Source organism: Podarcis vaucheri, assembly GCF_965113315.1.
Source record: "Podarcis vaucheri genome assembly, chromosome: 5".
NCBI lineage: Eukaryota > Metazoa > Chordata > Lepidosauria > Squamata > Lacertidae > Podarcis > Podarcis vaucheri.
The window spans coordinates 63,657,267-63,685,223 of record NC_138763.1 but is presented as its reverse complement, the minus strand read 5'-3'; the positions used below and the strand labels follow the sequence as shown (position 1 = coordinate 63,685,223).

Here is a 27,957-nt window from a genome sequence, read left to right as displayed (position 1 = left end):
TTGTGACCCACCACCCCACCCCCTGTTAAATGACCACTCGTGACAACATACGTTTTTGGTTTAAACTTCATTGATTATAGGCCATAACTTCATTGATTACAGATGCAAATGGCATTGGCTCAGGTGAAAGGGATAACCTATATCAGCCAACCCGCCTTTTGGCTGAGTCTTCCCAGGAGTCAAACTGTTGGTGAGGGAGTCCTATGACATACATCAAATATTGGCTGCCCCACTGAGAATGCCTTTGAGGAGTGCTCTGGTCCTAGCTGCCAACTGGGCATCTAGAAGGAGCACCTGCTCCAGGAACCTTTAATGGGATACCTCATTCCCTTAGAAGGGCAGGCAGCGGCTTACAGCCTCCCCTCTAAGACTTAACGCCACATCCATAATAGTTGTGGCAATTGCTACGAGGTAGGCGAAACCCCCAGGTCAGCCAGTTGACCTAAAGGACAAATTCCTCCCTGCTCCCAAATGCGGTGACCAATCATAATCCAGAGCAAGGTCATAAATACGCACTGCTCCATGATGGGTAGATAACAGCTTAATTATAGGGAGGGTGGGGGATCCAAAAGACAAAAATGCCAAGTTTTGGGTTGGCTTTCCTTAAATACTCTGGGAGTAGACCTGAGTGAAGTCCTATGATGGACTCAGTCAGGCCCACCCCTTGGTCTGGCTGCTATTGGCCAATCTGCAGCTGAGCCCAATTCAACTTTTCCCCTGGCCATCAGGAGAGGATCTAACATCTCCCACTGCCCAGGGGACCCAGCTAAAAGTGGTTGGAGGTGCGGCAGGACATGACAATGCCATGCTACTAATGGTGGTTGACCTGTAGGATTCACAAGTGCCCATGTGAGCCCATGATCCAGATCTTTGTGAAATCCAGTGGAGTGAGACATAGCTTCAGATGCAGAACTGTATGTACATATATAAGCTGTGTAAAACACTGGATATTGTATAAATACTATTATTCTATGGTGTAATAAAAATTTCCTTTCCCCCCCTCTTTTCCCCAAAGCCTTCTGCTAATCAGACTTCACCAACAAGCCCTCCTAAAAAAGACAAATCTTCAAAAGATGCCAAACAGGTACATTTTCTTTTAATATATTTTAATGTTCAGTGGGGGGAGGGGGAATAGACTTCCTTAATGCAGAGTCTTGTTTTTCAGCCACACTCAGCCAAAGACAAAGCAAAGAAGAAAGGGCCAAGTGAAGCCTTGCCCGCAAATGTGGAGGAGTGGGCTAGCTATGAATGTCCTGATGAAATTAGAGATGCCTTTAAGCAGGACTCAAGTGGCTGTGCTATGAACAGGGAAACCATTTTGGCACCTGTGAGTAGCATTTCCAGATTTTGGTTTGTAGGGGCTACTATCTTATCTTCTTAGATCTGTATGAATTTGAAAGACTTGTTGGAGTCGGAGGGAACAGATTTGCTATGGCAACATATATTGGGTAGAGATGAGTGACCTAACTGAACACCACGGTGGATTCAAACTGGAGACATAACATCTGCCAAATGTTCAGTGCTGCATGTGACCAGCTTCTATTTCAAAGAAGGCAAAACCAATTTTTCCTGAGCTTGATTCTAGAGAGGGGTTGTTTGCGTGAGCGTTAAAAATGCAGAATTGAGACAGAAGTATTGACAACTTTTCCATCATCAATTCTTTTAATTTTCAGACACGTACCTTATACTACCTAGACCTTTTAGTTAAGGAGCTACAGGCAATTTTATGTACTCACTTGACTGTTCCGGTTCTTCATCTGGCTGAGATCATTTCTCGTGATATTGTAGAAAGCAAAAGTCTGTCAGATCTCTACCATCTTCGGTTTGTATCCATTATTCTGCAGTCACTGTAAAACATTTCACTTCCCTGCCGTTCATAAATTCAAATCTGTTTTTGGTTGTGGTGTGCAAATTAATCCCTTTCTGTGCTTTATGATGTGCCACAAATTATGGATTTATGGTTCCAGAAGTTATTCCCACAAAGTTCCCTGCATGAGCTGAATCTCAGGGAGGTTGAATCTCACCCATTACTAGCAGAGCACGGTCATGGCTACAACTCCCATCAGTCTTAACCAATATAGTCTGTTGTCAAGGTTGATGAGAGCTGTCGTCCGTATGACCACTGGTTTCCCATGCCTGGTTGATCAGCAGAACAAGTGTGCTGGACCAGGATAATGTGTGTTCATATTGATGTAGGTAATCATACGTGGTCTGAAACATAGGGAGAGGCAAGTGCCCCCTTGCACCTTCTAAATGGCACCCCTAGTAAGCCTAAAAATTGCTTGTATGCATAATTGCTTGAGAATTAAAAATCTTAGACGTTAAACAGAAAAATAGGTCTAGGCAGTTTGAACTTTCATTGGCTGTGTTTGGCATGTTTGTGACTGAAAATGAAAGTTTTAGCATTTGTATTTTTATGTAGCCTACATTTCAGTGTTTCAGATTCCAAGCTTTTTGCTATAAAAAACATAAAAGTAGGAGGGTGTGGGTGGGTTTGTGTATATATATATATATATATATATATATATATATGCAGGTTTTGGTGTCTTCGGGTGTCTTCCCGTGTAAGAGTCGGGGTGTCTGGGCGACGTTTCGACGAGGTCTCACTCGTCATCTTCAGGCTGGTGCTTTCGGCTTCTTGTTACTGGAACAGAGCAGAATCTGGTGTTTGAGTTCCTATAAATACTGTTGAGGGGTGTGGTGTATAGCCTCCAACGTTCTGGGCAGAGAGGAAGTTCCTAGATTAGTGTGCCTTTTCTTCTTTTGTTCCTTAATTACTTGAGGGATATCTTGAGTGATTTCATGAGTGATATTCTGAATACCACTGGGTGGGTCATTAAGTGTAGATTAGTTGCTAAAGCTTTCGTGTCTTGACCTCTTGAGCTTGTGAAGAGTTTTTCTGAGAAGATGGCTGTGCTGCATTTAGTTGTGCTCTGGCTTGGCTTCGTGTATAGGGGCGAGCTGTGATTTTGTGCCTTGTGCCAGCCAGATCTGTGTAGGGATTGCAGGGGGGTGCAGCATCCGGAGGTGCCACTATAGTTTGGCTACTGGATGGAGTCTGTAATATGTCTGTGGAGAGGGTCTGGGTTTGGGTCTGGTGTGGTTGATTGGTGACGGCGTTCTGTGTGCCTCTGGTTCTGGTGTCGGTTTTTGTGGGGAGGGCTAATTTCCAGATGTCTGGCAGGCGGGACGTGTCGTCACGCTTGTTCATGTTGTGAGGGTGTTTCTCTATCTCGATGGCTTCCATGATTATTCTCTTGTGGTGATGTTCCATGTTAGAGAGCAATTTGGAATCTGCAAAATTAATTTCGTGTCCTGTTTCTTTCATGTGTTGGAAAAGAGAGGAAGTTTTTTCTTCTTTTTTGACGGCATTCTTGTGTTCTGCGATACGTGCATTTATTCGTCTGTTTGTTTGTCCAATGTACGTGGCTGGGCAGACTTTGCAGGGTATTTCATAGACCCCTTGGTTTTCCAGCTGGATTTTGTCTTTTGGGTTTCTGAGGATATTGGCTATTTTTTGGTTGGTGCAGAAGGCTGTTTTGATATTGTGTTTATGGAGGATTTTGCTAATTTTGTCTGTAGTGCCCTTGATATAAGGAAGGAGGGCCATGCCATTGTTTTCTTCTGTGTCTTGGTTTTTGGGGGGTGTTTCTTTTTGGATTAGCTTCGTAACCTTGTTTTTCTGGTATCCATTGGCGATTAACACATTTGAGAGATTCTGTAACTCAGTTGTCAAGTGGTCTTTGTCAGCCAGGCGTTTGGTTCTGGAGATGAGAGTCTTGGCTACGGAGTTTATTTGTGCAGGGTGGTGGTGTGATTGTGCATGTAAGTAGCGAATAATCATGGAAGTAGAGAATAAACATGGAAGTAGAGAATAATCATGGAAGCCATCGAGATAGAGAAACACCCTCACAACATGAACAAGCGTGACGACACGTCCCGCCTGCCAGACATCTGGAAATTAGCCCTCCCCACAAAAAACGCCGTCACCAATCAACCACACCAGACCCAAACCCAGACCCTCTCCACAGACATATTACAGACTCCATCCAGTAGCCAAACTATAGTGGCACCTCCGGATGCTGCACCCCCCTGCAATCCCTACACAGATCTGGCTGGCACAAGGCACAAAATCACAGCTCGCCCCTATACACGAAGCCAAGCCAGAGCACAACTAAATGCAGCACAGCCATCTTCTCAGAAAAACTCTTCACAAGCTCAAGAGGTCAAGACACGAAAGCTTTAGCAACTAATCTACACTTAATGACCCACCCAGTGGTATTCAGAATATCACTCATGAAATCACTCAAGATATCCCTCAAGTAATTAAGGAACAAAAGAAGAAAAGGCACACTAATCTAGGAACTTCCTCTCTGCCCAGAACGTTGGAGGCTATACACCACACCCCTCAACAGTATTTATAGGAACTCAAACACCAGATTCTGCTCTGTTCCAGTAACAAGAAGCCGAAAGCACCAGCCTGAAGATGACGAGTGAGACCTCGTCGAAACGTCGCCCAGACACCCCGACTCTTACACGGGAAGACACCCGAAGACACCAAAACCTGCATTCCTGTACCCGTGAAAATCTACGAAAGCATATATATATATATATATATATATATATATATATATATGCACGCACAAGTCTCCTTGAATTTGGGTTTTTTGTCTGATAGCACTGTTAGAACTCATCCATACAGTTGCAAATAAAATGTTTGAAGTGTGTTTTAAGCGCAATATATAATGTGACACTAAATGGTGATAGTGAACCTTATGTAAAATTCAGTGTATTCAATGTATTTTTTAAAATGTTTTTTTAAAAAAGCATTTTCAGAACTTTTTTTTAATTGTGTGTAGATGCCACCTCTGTCTAATTAACTTGCTATTTCAGAAGAAGTGATATCTGAGACTGTTAATGACAAGTATTTTCTCTTCATTAATTCTTGTAGCATGACTAGGAATCCTAGCCCTTCTTGCTCTTAGGCAAAGTGATCTTGTGGGGATTGATTTATAGGTGAGGAAAGGGGAGTATTGTTCAACTCTCCACCCAACACTTTACTGACTTTCACCACTTGGTGTAGCAAAGGGATCTGGGAACTCCAGCATGGAGCAAAATACTTCTCTTGCACCCATCATTTCTCCTCTTTGAATTCCACTCACTGCAGCCACTGTTTGTCTTGGAGACATGACAGCTGGGTTTTCCAGGCCTGCAGCGGCCTCTGAATATACAGTTTATGCCTTTTTCTTTGAAACTATACTGCATTCCCACCACCCTTCTGAGTAATACCCCTCCCCACCTTCTCACTATATAGAAGGGTCTGGCAACTTCTGTTTCAGTGTATATGAAGAAGTGTGCATGCACACGAAAGCTCATACCAAGAACTAACTTAGTTGGTCTTTAAAGTGCTACTGGAAGGAATTTTTTTATTTTGACTATGGCAGACCAACACGGCTACCTATCTGTAACTTGAACCAAAGTGTAATAGATTAACTACAACAACACTGCTTCTGCAGAACATCTTTCCTTACCAGAAAGTGCAAGCTTTAAAATGTCCACTTTAAAGCTGTGTTTAATTGACAATGCAAACAGACTGTTCTGTTTTGCACTTAAAGTCCTCAAAAATCTGTTGATAGAAATGGGATTTTAAATATAACTAACAGCAAGCCATTCCTGATTCAGGATCCCTAACTGATCCCGAATAGGATCCCTAACATCCTATTGCTTCCCTTCGTTTTCATTGTGTTCTAGCTTTATGCAGGTCCCCTTCTTGCCACATTTTTCTAGAATGCACATTGCACGAAATCAGTTACATTTCCAAATGAACTAGGGCCAAGTCTTCATTGTGCAAAAGTACCATTTCTTATCAACAGGTAATTTGTATTTTGTATGGATTGTGTCCTTTGTTTTCACAGGCTCTCCAGGATATGTTTAGATTTAAAGTTGTGCCAAGCATCATTGAATCATGAGAAGGCAGTGGGTGAAGTGTACATCAATGAAATGGAACAAGGAAGGTATGGTCTTCTGAAGCAAAGTGTGTAATCTGAAAAGTTCATCATGGATTCTGTACGTACCTAACACCCCATTTCCAGTTGAGCAACTGGGACTATTTGCATGCAGCCTTTCATAAAATTTGAGATTCCACCAGTCAGCTATTTAATAGGGATGGGGAGTGGGGGTGCATGGGTATTGCATCCAGCTCCCCAGTCACCCTCCTTAGTGGCTGACTTTAACTTTTTCGAGAGGGTTCTATAGGTGGGTCCATCGTTCCCTGGATTTGGATGTATTACAGTGTAAGCATAACAGTTGTTTCCTCTAAGAGCAGCAGCTTTTTGCACTGTGCTGGTATAACTGAATTTAAGTTACTGGTATTCTATGCCCATTAACAAAATGATTAATGTGGCCCCGTGGACATCTCACTAACGACTTTCCATGTTGATCCTCTTTGTTGTTTTGCTTGTTATTGTTTATAAAATCGTTCTCCCTTCTCCTTTCTCTGATTCAGGTTTAGACAAGAGATAGCATTTAAAAAGGAGAATGCCATACAGAACAAGCTGAAGGAAACCAGATTTACCAGTTTAAAGCCATCTGATATTAGTAAAAAATTGTTTACTGCAAAAGATAAGGTAATTTACTTTCACTTTGCAAATAGATCAAAGTGAGAAGACATTTTGCTGCCTTTAAACTCTTTATGGTTTTTAGAAACAAGGTCAATTGAGTGAATGCCATGCAGTAAACTATGGCTTCCATTTTTAGCAGTATATCCCTTAATTGCTGCTGGGCCCAGTGGGCGAAAATGGGTGGCTCTTGTAGAGATGGAAGTTTAAGGCTTTTCTGAGTTTTTCCTTTTATTATTCACGCTTAAGAAAAAGTACGTGTTCACAAGGGCATTTCCTAATGTAGCTGATTTGATTAAAGGGGAGTAATTGTTGATGCACCACACATCTTTAACTAGAATCCTGTTGCTTTGTCCTCCACTGGACCCAAGATTCTATACCATTTTTATGCTGGAATTTTCCTTGATTCAGGTCTCTTGCTTAAGATCTGCCTCTCCAGCAGGTTGCTACAGGTGGCCTTCTCTCTATAAGTTATTTTTCTGGAGTCAAAGTGCCCAGTATCTTCACTATCCCCGCCCGCCTCTGGGCCTATTGTCCTGTCTGGTGTTGGTTTCCTCAGCTGCTTCTTCCTCAGCTGTTCACTCACCTACCCCATACTTTGTTTCATTATTTTAGAACTGCATTTCCTATCACCATGCACCTCTTATTTCTGCCTCCTGTATTTCAGATTTTCGAGGCGTTTGCACTATCTTACGCACAGGCTTTATGGCGGCTAACAGATTTAGGTTGAATCCTGACAAGACAGAAGTACAGTTTGGGGAGGGGGACTCCCTGGTCCTGAATGGGGTAACTGTGCCCCTGAAGGACCAGGTGTGCAGAATAGGAGTCATTTTGGACTCGCAGCTGTCCATAGAGGCGCAGGTAAATTCTGTGTCCAGGACAGCTGTCACCAGCTCCAACTGGTAAGCAGGCTGAGACCCTACCTGCCCACCGTCTCGCCAGAGTGGTGCATGCTCCAGTTATCTCCCACTTGGACTACTGCAATACGCTGTACATGGGGCTACCTTTGAAGGTGACCCGGAAACTACAACTAATCCAGAATGAGACCGCTAGACTGGTGACTGGGAGCAGCCACCAGGATCACATAACACCGGTCTTGAAAGACCTACATTGGCTCCCAGTACGTTTCCGAGCACAATTCAAAGTGTTGGTGCTGACCTTTAAAGCCCTAAATGGCCTCAGCCCAGTATACCTGAAGGAGCATCTCCACCCCCATCACTCAGCCCAGACACTGAGGTCCAGCTCTGGGGACCTTCTGGTGATTCCCTCACTGTGGTAAGCGAGGTTATAGGGAACCAGGCAGAGGGCCTTCTCGGTGGTGGCACCCGCCCTGTGGAATTCCCTCCCATCAGATGTCAAGGAAATAAACAACTATCTGACTTTTAGAAGACATCTGAAGGCAACCCTGTTTAGGGAAGTTTTAAGTGTTTGATGTTTTATCGTGTTTTTAATATTCTGTTGGGAGCTGCCCAGAGTGGCTGGGGAAACCCAGGCAGAAGGGCAGGGTATAAATAATAAAATAACAATAATAATAATTCTCATCAGGCTTTAAAACAGATTTCAGATTTTTTTTAAAAGGAGTTGGAAAGCAAAATCCCTTTCACCAATTTTAGAATTAAATGCTGACTAAAATGGAATTGCAATTCTAAGGTCATTCTCTTTCTTTTTAAAAACAGATTTTAGAACTGAACCCTGTGACTGAAAAGGGATTAAGTGGGCTTTCTTTCCCCTACTTGTGGATAGAAAAAGCTGAAGTCCTCATGCAATTAGGTTTATATCAGCCAGCAAGGCTACTACTTGCAGAAGCACACCATGCAACTCAGGTAAGTTTGAAAATTAATCCCAGACTGGAATGTGATCCAGTCCCCTATGCACTGGCATAGTCATAAGATTCCCTCAGTGCTCCCTCCCAGCTTTCAAGTTGTCTTCTTTTGAACTATTTATTCAAACTTAATCTTAGAGAAGTCCTAGAGCTTCCTTCCAGGTAGCAATGGAAGGTTCTCTCAGTTTCTCATTTTTCAATTCTCCATATTTTGCAGCAATTTGCAAAAAAATTTAAAAGAAATTAGCATGGAAATTAAAGTCATTTTAATCTGAGTTTCTCCTAATAAACTCCTGTAGAAGATTAGGAGATGTGTTTTACACCTTCTCGATTTTGTTTGTTTTTAATTGTTCTAAATACGTAACACTGGGATGCCCTTGGCTCTTTGGTAAGACTGAACTTTCATTTACTTGAAATAACATTTTTTCTAGGAAATGAATGACCTCTGTACTGTATCGCGGTGCCTTTATCTTCTAGCTGTGCTAGCTAACTTGGAACAAAAACATGGACAAGCTAAAGAACTGCTTGAGAAGGCACAATTGATAGGTGGAAATGAGAAATTTTGGCTGAATAGCACTTTGTGTCTCACAGATGCAATTTTAGGGGAAGATGAGGAAAGAAAAGATAAAATGGTAAGGAAACCTAGTTCAACCACAGGGATCTGTCCTACGTATTCTGCAATGAATGCAGATGCAAAGAATTGCTTCAGCTTCTCTGCTTTCTCTTCCCCCCACCCTTTAACACACTTTTGACTCCCTTGTCATCCAAGGCTGAATCACCTCCCTAGCTGGTTTCCTTCTTCTAATGTATTTAAATATTTTTGGGTTAATTTTAATGTTTTTAGCAGTATGTTCATGAAATACATTTTTCCCCTCCTCCCTCATCCTCTTCTTCTTCTGCATATTTTCTTGTTAGTTTGCGTTTATTTTCTAAAGTTCTGGTTCCCTTTTGTTCTCCTTATTTGGGTAAAGTCTCCCATTTTCTAAAAGGTACCTTCTTGCCTCTGACAGCTTGCTTGACTCTGTTAACTACCCTGACTACTACTACTACTACTACTACTACTACTACTTCTTCTTCTTCTTCTTCTTCTTCTTCTTCTTCTTCTTCTTTTGCCTTGGTAATACCTTTTCTGATTTGCAGTATATATTCTAGTTGAGCTTCTACTAGTTTTTAATAACATTATCCCTTGGCCTTGGAGAGATTCGGCCTTCTTGACTTTTACTTTCGACTTCCTTTATAAGCAATGCCCTCCTTTTTTTAGAAGTCCCTGTGTTGAAGTCAAAAGTGACTGTATTGAGCTTCACATTGGCAATTTTCCACTAAGACATATTCAGTTCTTTTTTCCCCTATAAAAAATGTTTAGGGGTACTCTCATTTTGACTCAAGAAAATCACCATTTTATAATTCAAATCGGGGGAAATAAATACAGTAAATGGGCAAAAGTACAAAGATTCACAAAATGTTTAGGGGTATGCGTACCCCTGCATCCCCCCAGAAAAAAGCACTGCATATATTGAACTTGATAGCACTGTGATCACTGTTCCCAATCAGTGCAATGTGGAACCTTCTGGTTTTTTAAAACCTTTTTTTTTTACGTAGAGATGACCGTATCCTCTTAATGTAGCTATATTTAATTAAGGTATACCTGGTGAGTCATATGCTCTTCGGTAAAACACAGCTTGTGTTTTCATTGAATGGATTTGCTCTGGATAGAATAAATACCTGGCCTAAAATGTTTTGAACAATTCTGCTTTCTCATAGCTACAGTCTGGCCATTTTCTGCAGAGAACTGTAAATGCATTGAGACCATTATTGCTGGGAAGACCCAACAGAGAAGCTGAGTTGGGTATTATAATCGCATTCCTTGAAGCCAGGTAATTAATTACAAGTTAAAACATTTATTATAACATTTTATGTATGGTTTGTTAACTAACTAACAATGCAAACATATTCATGTTACCCCAGAAGTAAATCCCATTCAGTTCAATGAAACATAGTCCTGGGTATATGATCCTATATAACCTTTCCAGAGAGTAATCCCCACTGAAATCTTCATGGGATTTACTTTTGCATAAATATGTTTAGGGTGATTTTTTTAACTCTCACTGTGCTTTTCTAAATGCAAACACAGCATAATCCAAGCATAAATATAAAATTATGGTTTTCTCTTAGCATTAGTCATTGAAATCTAAAAACATGCAAAGAAAACGTGCATTTGTACAGCACACTTGATCAAATATTTAATACATTATTGGTATAGTTTACCCAATACTATTAATATATTTTTCTATGCAGGAAAGCATATATTCATGTAGAGTTTGGTCAAGACTACATCAATGCTAGTAGTCATCCTAATGACTTAGCAAGATTGTTGCTGGAGCCATATGATAAATTAATTCACATCGAGAAGGACTTCTTTTCTTACCGGTATAAAGATCGTAGTACTGAAGTTTTGCTGGTACGTGCAAATATTCACAGGTAAGTCCACAATAGTCCTTGATTGTTTATTTGAATGTAAATAGCTAGAGACCCAAAGGACAATTTTAAGATAGCTCAAGAACTTACGGTCACAAAGTGGATTTCCTCCCTCTCTGCAACAGGTATCCTTTCCACTTCTTGAACCACTTGCAACTACCTTCAGCTTCAAAGTTCTTTTGTCTTGCAGTATAGGAAAGAAGCCGCTTGCTGTTAAGAACACACACAAATCTAAAGCACTTTTGGCACACGCTGAGCAGATCTTTGGAAACTGGCCCATGCATATTTTTTAAAAAACCACACGCTAATCGCTTCAACTGCTGATTATTTCTGGCTTGCTTTTTCAACATTGAGTCTAAACAGTTACAAACAAAAATAGAACTTCTTTATTGCATCTGAATCAAATTGCACAAGCAGTGGCTGAAACACAACAAGATGTGAGTGAAGCCGACCCACATTAGCCTGGTTCACATGCAGTGGGAAGCCAAATCATGGCTAAGCATGCTTATGCAAATGTGCAGGTCCTCACAGTGGAAATTGTGACCTTTTTCCTCCTCCTCCAGTCCTGTTGCTGCGCTGTCAATTATATGCAAGCTGGGTTCATGGTTTGTCTTGCTCCAGACAAATCACCAGCTGTAATCAAGCTTTGTTCTTGGTTTACTACTCATGGTTTGCTTGAGAGAAACAAACCACAGTTTTGCACCTAATGCTAAGGGAAGCCATAGTTTAGCTCAAGGTAGCTGGGCAGCAGCAGGTCCAGTGGAGGAAGAATGTGGCTGTGTTCACATGAAGCCTTCTGGTGACTTAGCAGTTTGCCACCTAGGCCATGAGCAGAAACTTAGGCTTTGATGGGAAATACCTGCTGTATTCATATTATTTGCTGGATCACAAGCTGCACATAGTAGTTCTAATATTTACCATTTCTTTTTGAATACAGTGGTGCCTCTGGTTACAAACATAATTCGTTCCAGAGGTCCGTTCTTAACCTGAACCCGTTCTTAACCTGAGATACCACTTTAGCTAATGGGGTTTCCCACCACCACTGCACAATTTCTATTCTCATCCTGGGGCAAAGTTCTTAACCCGAGGTACTACTTCCGGGTTAGTGGAGTCTGTAACCCGAAGTGTCTGTAACCTGAGGTGTTTGTAACCTGAGGTACCACTGTAAATGGAAGTACAGTGGTACCTCAGGTTACATACGCTTCAGGTTACAGACTCCGCTAACTCAGAAATAGTACCTCGGGTTAAGAACTTTGCTTCAGGATGAGAACAGAAATCGTGCTCCAGTGGTGCAGCTGCAGCAGGAGGCCCCAGTAGCTAAAGTGGTGCTTCAGGTTAAGAACAGTTTCAGGTTAAGAACGGACCTCTGGAATGAATTAAGTACTTAACCCAAGGTACCACTGTAATAGTAATCCTGATTGAAAGTAGTGATGTACAATATCCGGAAATGTGAAAGCACAGAAGTAACTTTTCTTCTGTGGACACTTTCAATCAACATCTTACATGTGTGTGTGAGTGCATGTATGCATGCACACATACACTTGGCATTTTTAAAAAATAAAATACTTGTATCATTTAATTGGTTGCCTTTAGTGAATGGTGGTTATCTCTTTGAACACAAAATTGGCACATGCTGCTAAAACTGCAGGAAAAAAACATTATCTGGTTATCTTTCTAAATAGATAAATTATCAAGGACTAAATACCATTTTTGAATAAATTTTAATGTTGCTTTTTTTCCCTTTGCTTTTTTACAGAATTCTCGGAAAACATGCAGTATACAAGGTAGACAAGCAGAGTCATTACCTTGATGCTTACAGGTTAGCTCAAGAAGCAGTATCACAAATGGAAGAGCTTTTTCGATATATTAATAATGTGATTCCAGTTAATGAGGTAGGTAAGGTAGTTGTGTCTTAAAATCAGCTTGTAGTCTTACACACATTTAATAAGGAGTAAGTCCCATTGAGCTCAGTGAAGTTCGTTTCTGAGGGGACATGTATAAGACTGCACTGCGGAGACTGCAAAATGTGGAGACTGCTTACAGTCAAATGAGACCGTTCAAAGTCCCGTCCAAATCTGGTGAACATCTGAAAATACAGAGATAAACCAATGGAGGCAATTACTCATTGGTCATTATTTGCGTTCCTTATTGCAACTTCAAATTGGGGACATTTCGGGTCATATTCAACTACCGGTAAATTGTTGTGCTAGTGGAAGCCTGCTCAACTATTCCTGCTAACGCATCAGGACTTTGCTCCCTCTCCTGCCCCAGCATGATAATAATAATAATAATAATTTATTATTTATACCCCGCCCATCTGGCTGAGTTTCCCCAGCCACTTTGGGCGGCTCCCAATCAGTGTTATGCATGCTGCCCCTGCCCTCCCCAAATCTACTCCAGAGAGTTGGGAGAATCCTAGAACAGCTACATTGAATACAAGCATTGGCAGAAAATTGGGACAGGTCTTTGTGGCTGTCAGCAGCCTTCACATTTGTAAATATTACATGCAGTAATAAGTGTCACTTTGAAAAGCCACAAACGATCCTCCCTTCTCTATTCTTTTTTTCCCTTCATGATTTTCTTTAACAGATCTGTGTTTCCCACCCCAAGAGAGCAGTGGCCTTTTAATCTTCAGGGTGCAAGATTTTCACTTTTCTCACTCTATCTCTGATGTGTTTCGTCTTGCCATCCACCACAGTCCTAGAATCTGGAATGTTCTTTTTCACTCAGTCTTATTTTTGTATTTCAGACTAAAAATATAAACACTCCCTTGATGAGAAAACTGGCTAGCATGAAGGTGACACTTACAGAGATCATTTTGGATATTTTTGTTCTCATCAATATTGAGAAAAAAAAGAAAGAGGCCAAAGCAGACGAGATTGAGCAGATTATCGAGGATTTTGTGAGGTTTACGCCTGATGTTGCTTCTGTTGAGCAGGTTTGTGTGTCATTGCTTTCCTGTGGTTTGGGCTATAATCGTATATGCACTTCTTTGAGAATAAGACAATGATAGGTCTTACTTCAGCATAGGATTGTGCTGTGACTTCTATCAAAGCAAACTTTAAAGAATCATCAGTACAGTGGTACCTTGGTTCTCAAACTTAATCTGTTCTGGAAGTCAGTTCCAAAACCAAAGCGTTCCAAAACCAAGGTGTGCTTTCCCATAGAAAGTAATGCAAAACAAATTAATCCATTCCAGAGTTTTAAAAGCAACCCCTAAAACAACAATTTAACATGAATTTTACTATCTAACAATACCATGGATCCATAAAATGAAAGCAATAATCAATGTACTGTACTTTAAAATAAATAAGACAGTATTGTAGATGATAAAAATAATAAAAAAAAAATTTACCTGCGCTGATGATTGTCATTGTTTGGATGGGGGGGGGGCGTTAATCCATTTCCACAGTCACACAATCAATCAGTAGCTGAGCTAGGTTCCATACAGTCACAAAAACAAATTAACCGGAAAAACCTCAAAAACAAAAACGCAAAATAAATAGCAGAAACAAAAACGCCAAACTTAATCCGTTCTGGAAGTCCGTTTGACTTCCTAAATGTTCGAAAACCAAGGTGCAGCTTCTGATTGGTGCAGGTGTCCCGGAAACAATAACCGACAGCCGCATCGGACGTTCAGCTTCCGAAAAACGTTTGAAAACCGGAACACTTCCAGGGTTTTGGCGTTTGAGAACCAAGGTGCCACTGTACTCCGTTTCTGAAGCATTGGATCATTTTTGTTGTTCATAATGTTACCAGTTTCCAGCATGTTGGTTTTATTTCATGTTTTCTGAATTCGACAGGCATGGTTAAAACTCAGCTGCACAATTGGCCATAATGCCCAGGCTCAACTAACAAGCCTACAGAGTCTTTATATTGGCTGTCCTGATATCAGAGCCAAGTACCTCTATCTCACTGGGAAGTGTTTGCGTTTAATGGCTGATCATACAAACCCCATCTTTACAGATGTTCATTGGAGTGAAAAGGCAGCGGTACGGCATATTTTTCCTACGTTTAATCAAAGCGTTAATGGAAGTGGGGAAATGAACAACTTCAGAAATCTGTTCTCAGCTTATTCCACATTTTTATTTGGTGTTTTATTGTGTCCTGTGTGGATTGTGAGCGCGTGATTTTACAAATTGGAATAAGTTTTGGAATAAATGTGGGGGTTTTGTGGAGATGTGGGATATAGATATTGAAAATAAATGATCATTTTTGTGTGTGTGATAAAGAGGGCGTGGGGGTGGGGGGGTGGCTGGGTGCCAACAAGAGAAACAACACCTTGCCCTGAAGTAAAAAGTAATACAGAGGCACGTTGGTGTCATAGTTCTCAAGTACTGTAATTAAGATCATGCTCAATTTGCACCTCACAGTTGCTTGAAACCTCATGTTTAAGGGAAATAGATTGCTTGTCCTCATTGTGTCCTCTGTATATTTTGGACTACAATTTCCATCAGCCAAAGCCAGGGTCAATGGTCAGGGATTGTGGGAGTTGGGGTCCAACAACATCTGAGGGCATCAGGTTGGGGAATCATGTCCCAGAACAAAGTCCAAGAGAGGCATTACCTGGAGAATGATTTGGGGTAAGATTAGAATTCTATGTTTTGGTAGTACAATCGTTGGAAGCTGAAGCAAATGTTGGAAGCTGAAGCAAATGTTTAAATCCTTTCCTGGTTATGCCATTCGTTAAAACTGAGCAGGAAACCAAAGATAGAAATTGGAACAGTGACTATACTGGTCTAGTCTGCATAGACCTCATTTAGTTACCAACTGAACTACAAATGGTTATTCTACTTGAAATAATGGTTATATATTTTTTAACCAATTCAGCATAAAAATAAGAGATATAGCAGATTTAAGAATAGGAAACCCTTAGCAAAATATTTACATATGAGCAGTCCTGGTTCTTGGCATGGCAGATGGTCTTTTGAATGCCATGTTGTTATGTTGACACACATTCAAATGCCAATTAAAGCAGGGGTAGTCAACCTTTTTATACCTACCACCCATTAATGCATCTTTCTTGATTGTAAAAATTTTCTTACCACCCACAGTACTCGATGGATGGAAGATTCAGCTTGTGCCGTAGAACCCCCTACCGCCCACCTAGAATCCTGAAATGCCCAGTGGGCGGTAGGGACCAGGTTGACAACCTGTGAATTAAAGGGTCCATGTTGTTACTAGAGTGCCACGTCAGACAAAGGAGGAGCTTGCATGTGTGGTCAACATTGCATACTGTATTAGGACTGGGCTTTGCGTATGTGTTCACACATTTCATGCGTTACATTTTGACAATGCTTTGTTTGTTTAATTCTTTTGTGATGGACAGGAGGAACCTAAACCTGTCCTTGAGAAATCCCCCTCACCAGAATCAGAAGCAAAATGTGATGAAAGTGAAACATCAACTCCGGGTTTGCAACTTACCAAAAAACAGCTTGATGATTACAGGAGGAAAGCAAGTGAATTAAGGGTACATCTATGTGATAACCTAAGTACTTTATACATACACACACACACACCACACACATATAATAAATTCTAAGTTTAGGACACGCCAGGTCACTACTATAAAGACAGACAGTGAGGGAAAAGTTTTTAGGACATTTCCACTTCACTGTAGAATATTTTTATAAGATAACACTTAAAGTAGAATTTTAGTTAAGAAAGTAAAGAGTAAAGAATTTGAACAAGCTGTGGAGGAAAAAGCTAAAAATTTATTTGCTGCTAATTTTCCATTTTTTGTATTTGATTTCTTTGATTTCTTGGTATGTTGGTTTCTAAAACTCTGTTCTAAAATGAGATGAAAATAAGAACTGGACCCTTTCCTCTCTCTTTTTGGAAGGTAATTTTAAAAAAGGAATATAAGCTCATATTGATCTTGCAGTTCTCATATTAATCAATTTTAATTACTTTGCATCGCCTTTTCATCACTTTCCTCATTTATAAAATGTTTTGTTGCTGTATTTTTGTTCCATGGATGAATAGTCAGAAAAAGGAAGCCCAACAGGAACATGCATTTATTTTGAGCTAAATGGAAAACAAAATCTAATAGAGCCCTAATAGGATGCTCTGAGGGACAAAATAGCATAACTGGGAGCCCAGTTTGAAACTCTCAATTTATGCCCATTTGTCTTCTCTAGAAACATTTAATCTTTTCCATTAAAAACTGTTATATGAGATCAGAATGTTCTATCTTCTTTGAAGTGATAAACTACTATTTATGTTGGATTTATGTAGTTTTAGCAATATTGAAAACATAAGATTCTGATCTTTGCTATATAGAGGAAACAGACTTGGACCCAAAGATACCTGTTTCAGTCAACGGAGGTTTTGCTGCAGAGCATTAATGTTGCAATGAATAATAACATGATTGATATCCTGGCTGCTGCTAGCTTGGAAATGGTGGAGTGCTTTGGACGATTTGACTCCGTTTCAGCAAGCCAGTTTTTGGCCCTTTATCAGGTGAGACAACAGCTACTTCAATTAGCCCTTTAGTACCATAATCAGCCAAGTCAATCTTAAAAGTATTAAGAACATGTGAATTCAGACGGTGATGTTACTAAATAAAATTATTTATTTTACGTGGTGGTTTCTATTCCCGTGTGATGTAATTATTACTTTAAATATGTAGCAAACATAAATTATGTCTTGTGCAATCGACTATCAGTGGTTCAATATTTTGGAACATGTATTTTGGGGGCTGTGCACCAGATCCGACCAAATGCTAGATCCCAAAATCAGGCTGACTCAAGTCAACCCAGGATTCAACCAAATTGGGGTGTGGCATCTTTGGATCACCCTGAAGTTGGGTTGGATCCATCTGGAGCAATCCAGGGCTGTCAAAAGGGAAGGGCAGCTTGGTGACGAGGAGAAGGAGGGAAAAGGAGACATTCAGATAGCCCCCAACCACATGATTAATTAGTGAAAAAGTTCCTTCTGTTTTCCTAAAACATTTGCTGAAGCCCTTTCCCATCAAAAATGACTAGCTGAAAACTCCAGTTTATGGCATTTACATAATTTAAACAACTTTTTGAAAATGCTTTGTGTGTTTTGTCTCTTCTTGTCGTCTCCTTAATCTGCCACTTTATCAGGTACTTGACTCCTCCTTTAATTCTCCCCTTAACTTCTGCCCACCCTGCCCCTCTTTGTAAGATCAAAGCAGATCAGTCAATGGTAGCTAAACACCCATTTTTAATTTGTCCATCCTCACCCTTCAACCCTAGTGATGTTAATTTAGCTCAGCCAATCACTTGCAGAAGCTTTGCCTGGCGAGTTCCCACCCCCCACCAGGATAAATAAAGACACGAGACACCATAATATAAGGTTAATTGGGCGAATTAGGCCACAACTTTATTGAATTCAGGAATGAGAGGCATTGGCTTACGCATTGGTCCTAACGACTATCCGGCTCCAGCCCATTTGCTGGAGACATGGGGAAGGGTTAACACTAATCGGGGGAGTCTCCCGCCGAGGCACGTCGACTAGGAGCTCCCCCGGGTCACCGCTCTGGGGCGTGCCTTTGGCCCTCACCTCCATAGGCTTCGGACAGGGCCACGCCCCCCGGAGTCCTTTAACGGACCACCCTTCGCTCACTGGGGGGAGGTGATGGCGTTCCTCCCCCCCCACATCCTCTTAACCCCTTCTTACCAATGCCTACCGCCAATGCCGAGAAGTTGTGACGAGTTGCTACGAGGTAGGCGAAAAACCAAAAGGCTAGAAATTGCCAATTGGGAAAAATTCCTACCATGCCCCTTGCGGCGACAGACCGAAGTCCATAGCAAAGTCAAAGACCTACCTAAAGCCCACTTAAAGGGAGGGAGGGTGGGAAAACGTGAGGGCTAGCCGACGAAAAGAGGGCGAGCCCCCTCAGCACCGGCCCTAAATAGGACAGGCCTCGCCCTCCCAGCCAGCTGGTTGGCTGGCTGGGGGGGGGCAGGCCCGGCTGGGATTTCCCTGCTCTCGCGGGGGCTGCAACCAGCCCCCGCTCACGTGGGGTGGGTGTGAAGCCCGCAACCCCACCTCCTGGGCAAGCTGGAAGTGGCTTTATCACCACCAGTACTATCCCTTCCTTACACCAATAGCTCCTTAGTCAACTATATAAATATCATTTAACCAGGTGTGAGGGTGGGGAAGCGTTTCAGTGAAGCACATTTATGGAGAGATCATTCCACAGAAAGAAGCTGAGTAGCTGAGAAAACCCATTCTTAGTATTTTGATGTCAGGGCTTCTTTACTGTGAACGTAAATAATCACCATATCGGGGCCACTTTGTTTCGTGCTTTCTTGAAAGGATTTTCATTAGAAATCTGTTTTAAAACATTTGCCAAACTAGACTTGTATTAAAATGTTGCAGAGCTGTTCAGCATCACTGATGATGAAAAACATCCTGCTAGCAGCTACCCTGAACACCAGCAAATCACAGCTGGCAGCGATGCTGCATCTGCAACACCACTTGCAACAAAAAGGAGATGTTACATGCAGTCTTCTAAAAAATGTGGAGCACAGGCTGGCTGCAATCTCAAAGGTAACTTGGTCAGTTAAAATAAAATTGCAATTTCTCATCCAGCTAGGGATCTATAGGACCCAAGAATGATCCCTAGCTGTAGTGGAACACCTGTTTGGAGCACATATGATCATTTATTCTCTTGCCCTACAAATTGTGTGTGTGTGTGCTATATATATTGGAATATAAAGCAGGTAAGAGCATTAAAAGTTGGAGGGAAGAATTAAAAAGCAGTGATAGATTGTCTGAGCAAAATTAGTTAACATTTTTGCAACTCGCTCTGTTTTTTGTAATGTACGTTTTCTAATGCACTGTAGTTCACAGATAGCGCTGCAGACTACTGTGTTATGACAAACTGGGCTCTCAGAGCTACTGCCCTCCTGTTAGGTTAGGAGCAGGAAGGAACTGAAACACTGACGTATATTTTACAAAACTATGGCTAATAAGAATTCTACAACCCAGCCATGCTACTACTTTGACACTTTGTCATGAAAAGATTAAAGCTACGCTTTAAACGGTCTGAAAATTTATTCACTGTTACCTTTTTTTGCATAGGCATGGGGAAATCTTTGCATTTCTCCACAACACTTTAACATCATGAATGAATTACCACCAAATTTTCATGTAATGATTCTCCAGCATTCAGAAGACAGGTATGAATATAGGTTCTCATGTTGGCACTCTTTTGCAATACAGTTGCAGTCAGTGGAGTGATGGTGCTTACCTGGCCTCCAGTCACCACCAAGGGGGGGGTGATGCCAGCATGGTGTAAATGTACTAGCAGGAGTGCCGGATTGGCTCTGCTGTTGCATTAACACCATGCTGGCACTGACGCCACCTCACTCCTCTTTCTTCTCGCACACCAGAACAATAGCAGAGGGGATTATTTCGGGAAAGCAGTGCCCCACCAGCCGTTGCTGTTAGAGTATCTGTTCCATATGCCATTGCTTTGGTGCATGCATAAAATGTAACCATGACAGGTTAGTGCAAGTCATAGTTTGTTACTTCATCCTGTTTACGATCTCAAATATCTAATTTGGTTTAACTGGTCAAGCCCTGTTCTCTGAGGCTGTTGGTAGAAAGATACCAGTAAAGGCTGTTTGTCATCTAGCAAACAGGCGAAGCATGGTTAGCATAAATCAGCTTTTCTCAGCCTGGTACTATCCAGATGCTTGGGATTACAATTTCTATCATCTCTGACTGGAGCTCCTGAAAGTTGTTCAGCTAAACATCAGGGTGGCATCAGGTGGGAGAAGTCTGAGGTAAACCATGGCTTCATGTTCTGGTTTGTAGTCAATCCTTCACCATAGCAGTGTTACCCAAATCTTACTCATATTTAAAGGAAAAGATACCATGGTTACATATTTCATTTTTATAGGGCCATGCTCTTCAGCTGCTGATTCAGTAAAACATAGTGATTATAGTGTAAGCAAAGAGAACTGCTTCTTGGCTTCGTCTGTGCACTCATATCATTTCAATGTTGCTTTGCCACTCCTGTGACGTCTTTTCCTTCAGCAACTTCCAGCAGCTGCTGTGTACCAGCAGTTTTAACTACGTATGGTATATATGGTTGTCTCCTGCACTTCAGGTCCTTTCCCACTTTGAAAAGATGGGTTTGAAGAAAGGTGCATTTGTTTTCACATGTTTTGATGATAAGGTGCTCCCTGTTGGATGACTACAGTTAACAGTGATAGTATTTGAGGATAGTATTTGTCCTCTGGCTTTCCACCATTACATTTTCTTTATTTATTTGCATTCTTTCCATTTTTATTTCAAAGCTAGGAAGTGTGTAACAGTATTTCCGATCTATTATATTTCGCTATGAATGTGAAGAAAGAGGTTTTTAAAAACATGACAGAAACCATCCACCACCCATTCCACTTGAGCACCTTCTCCCAGTTTTAGTTGTTTCTGCTACTCTGGATTCCTTACCTTTCTCGGAGGAATTCTCCTTCCTTCCCCAATAAATGCAGGGAAAGTAGAGTTAAGGCTCTCAAAAAAGTAGCACAGACTTTTTCAAACTACACACAGGTCCCACTATCAGAACACTATCTGTGATTTCAGACACTCAAACACAAAAATTATGACCAAATGTTGCTACATACATGGCTGATTCAGAGTTTGCCCACTTCCTTCCTTGCTTGTGCAATATGGTGGCAGCCATTTTGCGGAAGGAGCCATGGATAGAGGAATTGGGCAGAGGGATCGGACAAATCAGTTTATCCCTTTGTCTCTTCTTTCCTGTTTGGCTGCAGCCATTTTAGGAGGAAACCATGGCGGGAGGGGAGAGAGAGACCACAGATTAGAAATGTTCCCATAGGAAATAATAGGAATCATCAGCTCATTCTGTAAATGCTCGCCTAACAAACGATTTGTGGGAATGCATTGTTTTCGGAAAGCGGGGCATGCACATACATATAACCTATTATCATTTGGAGTATTGAGGTAGTTAGGTACTTGCTTCACATTCAGTTATAAATTTTATGTTGGATAAGAAGGGAATAAGGCATTATCTGAGGGAAAACAGTCTTTTGAAAAATTTGATTTGATTGTTTTCTTCACTAGATCTTACTTGTATGGCGCGCTACTTGAGAAAGTGAAATTGGCCAATCCAAAGGAACAAAAGGACCACAAGGAAAAGGGTGGACAGCAGAAGGAAAAGAGTGGGCAGCAAAAGGAGAAGAGCGGGCAGCAGAAGGAGAAGAGTGGGCAACAAAAGGGAAAAACTAACCAGCCAACTTGTAAGCGTTCCTAAGAACTGCAGATTCAATTGTGGTTCTCTTTTGTTGGGCTGGACTGAAACTTCACACATGAATATTTGGGGCAAAAATGTCCTATTTTTGAGGGAACCAAATTATGCCCTTGAAAGCCCTCTTCCACTCAACTTTATTTGCTTTGTGGTTGGCAGCAGCTCCAGCTCCACTTTTTAAAGTGCACCTTCTAGCTGGGAACAGTATTCTCAGCCAGCTGGAGGATCACGTCATGAGCATGATGAAGTCCCAATGCCACCTGCCCATTCAGAATGAGGACACTTGCTCTCCCCTCAGTTTCTTGCTGAAACATAGAAATATTTTGCATGGCCACCAAAAAACCTTTAGCCCTAGGTAGTCTTGCGTAGAAATACAACTCATCCTGTGGAATTAAACCATTTGAATTCCTGGTACAAGTGTTAAATTGGTGCCCACCGTGAAGGATTAGGATTGAGTCATCCCAACTCCATGACTCATGTATCCCCAAGTTATCTTGGTTCACAAAGGTTATAACATCACCTAATTTATTTAACACTACTACCACTGCTGCATTAATTCACGCTCTCTTATGCCTGGATCCTTTCTGTATGCCTGGATATGGAAAATGAAGATACATTGCATGTTTTAAAAAATTACAATGCATTGCAAGTGTCAAAATGCTTTTAATAGGTTTGTATTTTAATTTACATCAGTGCAGGCTAAAATTGTGCGATCCCAGGTGAATTCTAATACTTTGATGAATTTGCTGGAGAAGGTAAAGGTTTTGAAAGATCAAAGGATGAGGAGTCTTCGGAGACAACCATCACCAGAGAGAAGCCATGAAGACAAAAATGAGTTTCAAAAACTTCAAGAATCAGTCATCAAAGTAGAAACAGGAAGAAAAAGTACTGTAAGAACTGCACTTGTTCATATTGGTGTTTTCACACCTGATGTACTGAGATAGTAATGTTTAATAGTGACTTTTTCCTCTTGTGAATATAGCGTAAGTTGTTGTCCATAATAATTTCACTAGTGTCAGCTAGTACCCAGACAGATGAGTGGGGTATAAATAATATAATTATTATTTTTATTATCCCTAGGGCATTGGTCTTCAACTGGGGAGTCTGTTGTGGAGGTGGGGAGTGATTAACAAAATCAATCTGGGAATAGCCCCTCAGTCACACGGTTTAGGACATTTCACACCTCTCCTCAGTAGAGTTTCTTTTTCTTTGAGAAAATTAAGGGGCTCACTTAAATATAAACTAAACTTTAATAATAAATAATATTAATAATATAATATATTTTATTATAATGAATATAATGAAGAAATAATAAGCAAAGTAACGATAATGAGAGAAACTAAATACAACAACATGAGGCAAGTCTGAGGCAAGAAAAGAAAAGACAGTTGGTCCCTCTTATTTGAAATTTAACGGAACATAATGAAGGGAGGGGCTGATTCCGGAGCATGACACCCAAGCCCCGCCCACCAGATACTAGACATTCCACTGATCAAATTAGGCCCCAGAGTTCTTCTTACAGAATCAGAACTAGGGGTGTCATCTGATTCTTCACACTGGTTCGGATCCCAGTTTGATGCACTCATCACCTGCACCATTTTGCTGCAGTTCCCACTTTGCTATTTTTAACTACCGTATTTTTCGCCCTATACGATGCACTGGCCCATAAGACGCACCTCGTTTTTGGGGGGGGAAATGAATAAAAAAAATTATTCCCCCCCCCCCAGCCACGGGGCTGGGGAAGCCCGAGCTTCCCCCAACCCCAGCCCACAGAACAGGCTGCTGCCCGCAAGCCTTGCAAGCCTGCGGGAACTCCCACGGGGCGCGCAAGGCTTGCTGACACCTGTACGAAGCACGGGGCGTCCTCCAGAGGGCGCCCCGTGCTTCGGGCTGCTTCCTGCAAGCCTTGTGAGCCCGCGGGAACTCCCGCCGGGCGCGCAAGGCTTGTGGACATCTGCCCAAAGCACGGGGCGTGCTCCGCAGCGCGCCCCGTGCTTCAGGCTGCAGGCTGCCGCCCCAAGCCTTGTGCGCCCGGCGGGACCTCCCCCCGGGCGCGCAAGGCTTGCGGACATCTGCCCGAAGCACGGGGCGTGCTCCGGAGGGCGCCCCGTGCTTCGGGCTGCAGGCTGCTGCCCACAAGCCTTGCAAGCCCGGCGCGAACTCCCGCCGGGCTCGCAAGGCTTGCGGATAGCTTCCTGAAGCCTGGAGAGCAAGAGGGGTCAGTGCACACCAACGCCTCTCGCTCTCCAGGCTTCAGCGAAAGCCTGCATTCACCCCATAAGACACACACACATTTCCCCTTTATTTTTGGAGGGGGAAAAGTGCGTCCTATAGGGCGAAAAATACGGTACTCCGAATCTGGCCTTTTAGCTTTTAGAAAATAATGTTATTAATGACGTTGTAATGAATACTATTATGTTATTACAAAAATACATACATGGGACTCAATGAGACAGAAGTAAAAGTAAATACGGTACAAACTGGTTGAAAGGAAATCTGCACAAATCCGCTGCAAGCAAGACTTCATGAAGAGAGCAGCCAAGCAGACTACAGACCAGTCCAATGCCTGGTCTGCCTGTAGCGAATTCCACCACCTTCTTTAGTCAGGACCCACCATTGGGTGACAGCCGGATCTAAATTCAGTCATAACGGCAGCACTGCCTAAATCCTAATATAAAACAAACAATTAAAAATTGAGTATCCAAAGGTATGTTTTGGCTAAAGATAGGTCCCTGGTCCCAAAAGGTTGATGACTACTATTCTAGTCGATGATTTTATAAATATTACAGCTATTGCACCAGTGTTTTTGTTAGAGAATACATTATCAAATAAAATAATACATACATAAAAATAAGGTGTAACGTTGTTTAAAGGTGATTGTTCAGTTTAGACCTGGGATAGTTTAAACGTTACTAAATTTTCATGACTGTTCTATTTCTATTTGGCTATTCAATTTTCCTTTCTGTCTTTGATATTCTTATGCCTTCTAACTATTTTTTAAAATCGATCAATCAATCACTGTTTTACTTTATATCATAGGAAACAGAAAATGAAGATGAAGAACATTTTATATCAGAATTCCAGGCTATGATGAAAGAAGTAGAAGAATATCTGAAACCTGTATTGTCACAATTTGATTTCTCTGAGCTGAGGTATTTTTTTCAAAAGTTTTCTCTAAAGTATTTGTTACATATCTTTAGGCACCAGGCAAAAACATTCCTCTTCTCCCTTTGGCTAATTAAACGATCTCTGGCCTTTTAAACAGTGGGGTGGGGTGTTATTATTTTGCTTGTTATTATGGTATGTATTTTTGTATTTTTATACTATAAACCACCCTGTGACCCTTGGATGAAGGGTGGTATATAAATTTAATAAATTTAATAAATCATTTATTAAATTTTCCCCACCCTCTGAAGCAATTCTGATATAGTAAAGGGAGCTGACAAAAGCACAGTTGTTTTCATTCTGAACAAATAGAACTGCAAACAGGAATCTAAGAGGCCATTTTTAGTACCCCATTTTATAGACCATTACAAGAAAAACCTGTCAAACCTAATAAAATAAATTTCTTATAGTAGTGCAGGAGCAAATCTGTACCGTAGGAGCCTTCTGTTTCCTCTGAAAAGACACATGTCAGACAATCTTTGGAACCTAATTTTTTCAGGCATTGGCAGTGTCACAGTTAGGTATCTTCGTCCAGTAGCCACTACTGCCAGTGATATGCTTGGTTCATCTTGGTCCCTGTAGCACCTGCTGCCTGGAGGTAGAAGCATCATCTGTAATTTTATACCAATTTATTCAGGTCTTTGGAACCATCAGAACTATGCAAGTCTATGTTAACCTTAAGTAAAACTATGAGAATGCGTGTTTCTCTTGTGTGATAAAGCCAGGTGAGTTCTGCTTTTCCTGTTGCAGGTAATATGAAACAAACTGCAAGTATTTGATTCCTGTTACTGTTCTTTAAAAAATTGTATGCTGTACAATATTTTTAAGACCTAGTCTTTGTCTCCTCAGGCCAAGTCCAGCAGTCTCTCCAGCTGATTCAGGAAAAGGTAAAGGTGACTCAGGTAAAACTAAGGCAGGTGACTCAGGAAAAGGCAGAAAAGGTAGTCCAGGAAAAACTAAAGCAGATGGCTCAGGAAAAGGCAAAGCAAGTGAGGCAGGGAAAGCAAAAACTAAAAATAAGGAAAAAGCCACTTCACATCCAGGTATGTCTTAAGTTCTAAAGCATATATATAGCGTCAGATGATCCAATAAAATTATCTTCTTGATAAATAGTTTGCTACAAAATTTCAAAGTATAAAGTAATGTATTCTCAGGTTTGCATAAGTTATCTGTGATTTCTGTAATTATGCATTTTCAAAGGCAGATTGTTTTGTTTATATTTAACCATGATGACAAACCATTGCATGCTTGAGAATCCTCTTCCTATTTCCCCATAGTCCATGCATGTTGGGAGGACAATAGAAATTTCCTTTCCTGGTTTATGCAAACCATAGGTTGCTCACAAACCAGAAACCAGAAGCCCCAATAATGGTTTCATCCTATGGTTTGAGCAAATTACAGATTGCTAGTGTGATGGGATGATGAGTTGCTTGTGCGTAAAATCGTAGTCCCTCAGAGTTTGTGCAAATCCACAAACCTCTGTCTGTGACGGAGCCCCTCAGACATGGCTGCTCTAGTCACTTGCAGATTCCGACAGTGGTTGTTTTCGGAATCGTTTCCAGCATAAAAGCTCCTTAACGGAAACACGTCTTCTGGACTCGCGGCGTGACAGTTTCCGTCGAGGAGTGGGTCTCCCTATGGGAGCTTCAGACACCTCCCCACTGTTCTCGCTGGACGTGTCCCTGAGCCCTCCCTCTTGCTCGCTTTCCCTCAGAGACCCACCTCTCCCCCTGCTGGTTCCTGCTTCAGCTGCTGGGTCTCTCCCAGCCTCCGTGAGACTTTCCACCAGAGACCCACCTCTCCCCCTGCTGGTTCCTGCTTCAGCTGCTGCGTCCCTTCCAGCCTCCGTGAGCCCTTTCCCCACCTGTTCCTCCGATGGCAGTTCCCTGACATCCACCTCCCCTCCAGGGCCCCCTTCACCCCCTCCCGTTCCCTCTCCTCTGGGCGGTGAGGAGGTAAAACCCCGAAAAGAATCTTCTTCATCTTCAGACGTCTCGAACATTTCCCTCCATCGGTCGCCGTTCCGGCTCGCTGAATCCTCCTCCTCCTCGGAATCTGTGAACCCCTCCAACTCCTCTTCTTCGTCGGTGGTGGCAAAGTATTCCCTCCGGAACCTCGCTACAGGCTGAGGTTTACGTGGGAACCTCTGATGAAAAGTTTCTATTAAAACCTCGTCATTGACATCTTCTGCCATGACCCAGGTGTTTTCCGACTCCGGTTCCCCTTCCCACATTACCAAATGCTCTACTTGATCTCCCTTCCACCTGGAATCGAGGATCTCCGCTACATGGTAGCTGTGTTCCCTTTCCTCCATTGCTGGTCCCCGAGTGACCCTCCCTTCTCTGTCCCACAGCAACGACCTATGGAAAACTGGGTGCAGCTTCATGTGGTTCGGTAACCGGAGTCTGAAAGCCACTGGGTTGACCTGTTGCGTGACTTCAAAGGGACCCAATCTTTTGGGTCTTAACTTCTTACAACCCCCTTTGAATGGTAACCCTTGGGTTGACAGCCACACCTGGTCCCCCACCCTAATGGTTTCACCTTCTCTTCTGTTTTTGTCTGCCTGCCTCTTATATTCCTCCTTGGCCCTGTCTAAGTTAAGTTGGAGCTGGCGATGGATCGCTTCC

The 27,957-nt window shown here is 41.9% G+C and overlaps 1 protein-coding gene across 3 annotated transcripts in view; it reads left to right on the top strand.

The window, feature by feature from the left end:
- The window catches only part of CFAP46 (cilia and flagella associated protein 46), a 90,869-nt gene that overhangs the window by 46,179 nt on the left and 16,733 nt on the right, over positions 1-27,957 (top strand). For all 3 annotated transcript variants that reach the window (XM_082225334.1, XM_082225335.1, XM_082225333.1), the window contains 20 exons: positions 1,016-1,084; positions 1,166-1,327; positions 1,674-1,822; positions 5,916-6,014; positions 6,506-6,626; positions 8,294-8,440; positions 8,871-9,071; positions 10,201-10,313; positions 10,735-10,917; positions 12,671-12,806; positions 13,664-13,852; positions 14,718-14,906; positions 16,244-16,384; positions 17,197-17,376; positions 19,267-19,437; positions 19,972-20,069; positions 21,982-22,157; positions 22,859-23,055; positions 25,205-25,317; positions 26,180-26,373. In XM_082225334.1, coding sequence (XP_082081460.1) covers positions 1,016-1,084; positions 1,166-1,327; positions 1,674-1,822; positions 5,916-6,014; positions 6,506-6,626; positions 8,294-8,440; positions 8,871-9,071; positions 10,201-10,313; positions 10,735-10,917; positions 12,671-12,806; positions 13,664-13,852; positions 14,718-14,906; positions 16,244-16,384; positions 17,197-17,376; positions 19,267-19,437; positions 19,972-20,069; positions 21,982-22,157; positions 22,859-23,055; positions 25,205-25,317; positions 26,180-26,373 — 3,028 coding nt within the window. The remainder of the gene's footprint in view (positions 1-1,015; positions 1,085-1,165; positions 1,328-1,673; positions 1,823-5,915; positions 6,015-6,505; positions 6,627-8,293; positions 8,441-8,870; positions 9,072-10,200; positions 10,314-10,734; positions 10,918-12,670; positions 12,807-13,663; positions 13,853-14,717; positions 14,907-16,243; positions 16,385-17,196; positions 17,377-19,266; positions 19,438-19,971; positions 20,070-21,981; positions 22,158-22,858; positions 23,056-25,204; positions 25,318-26,179; positions 26,374-27,957) is intronic.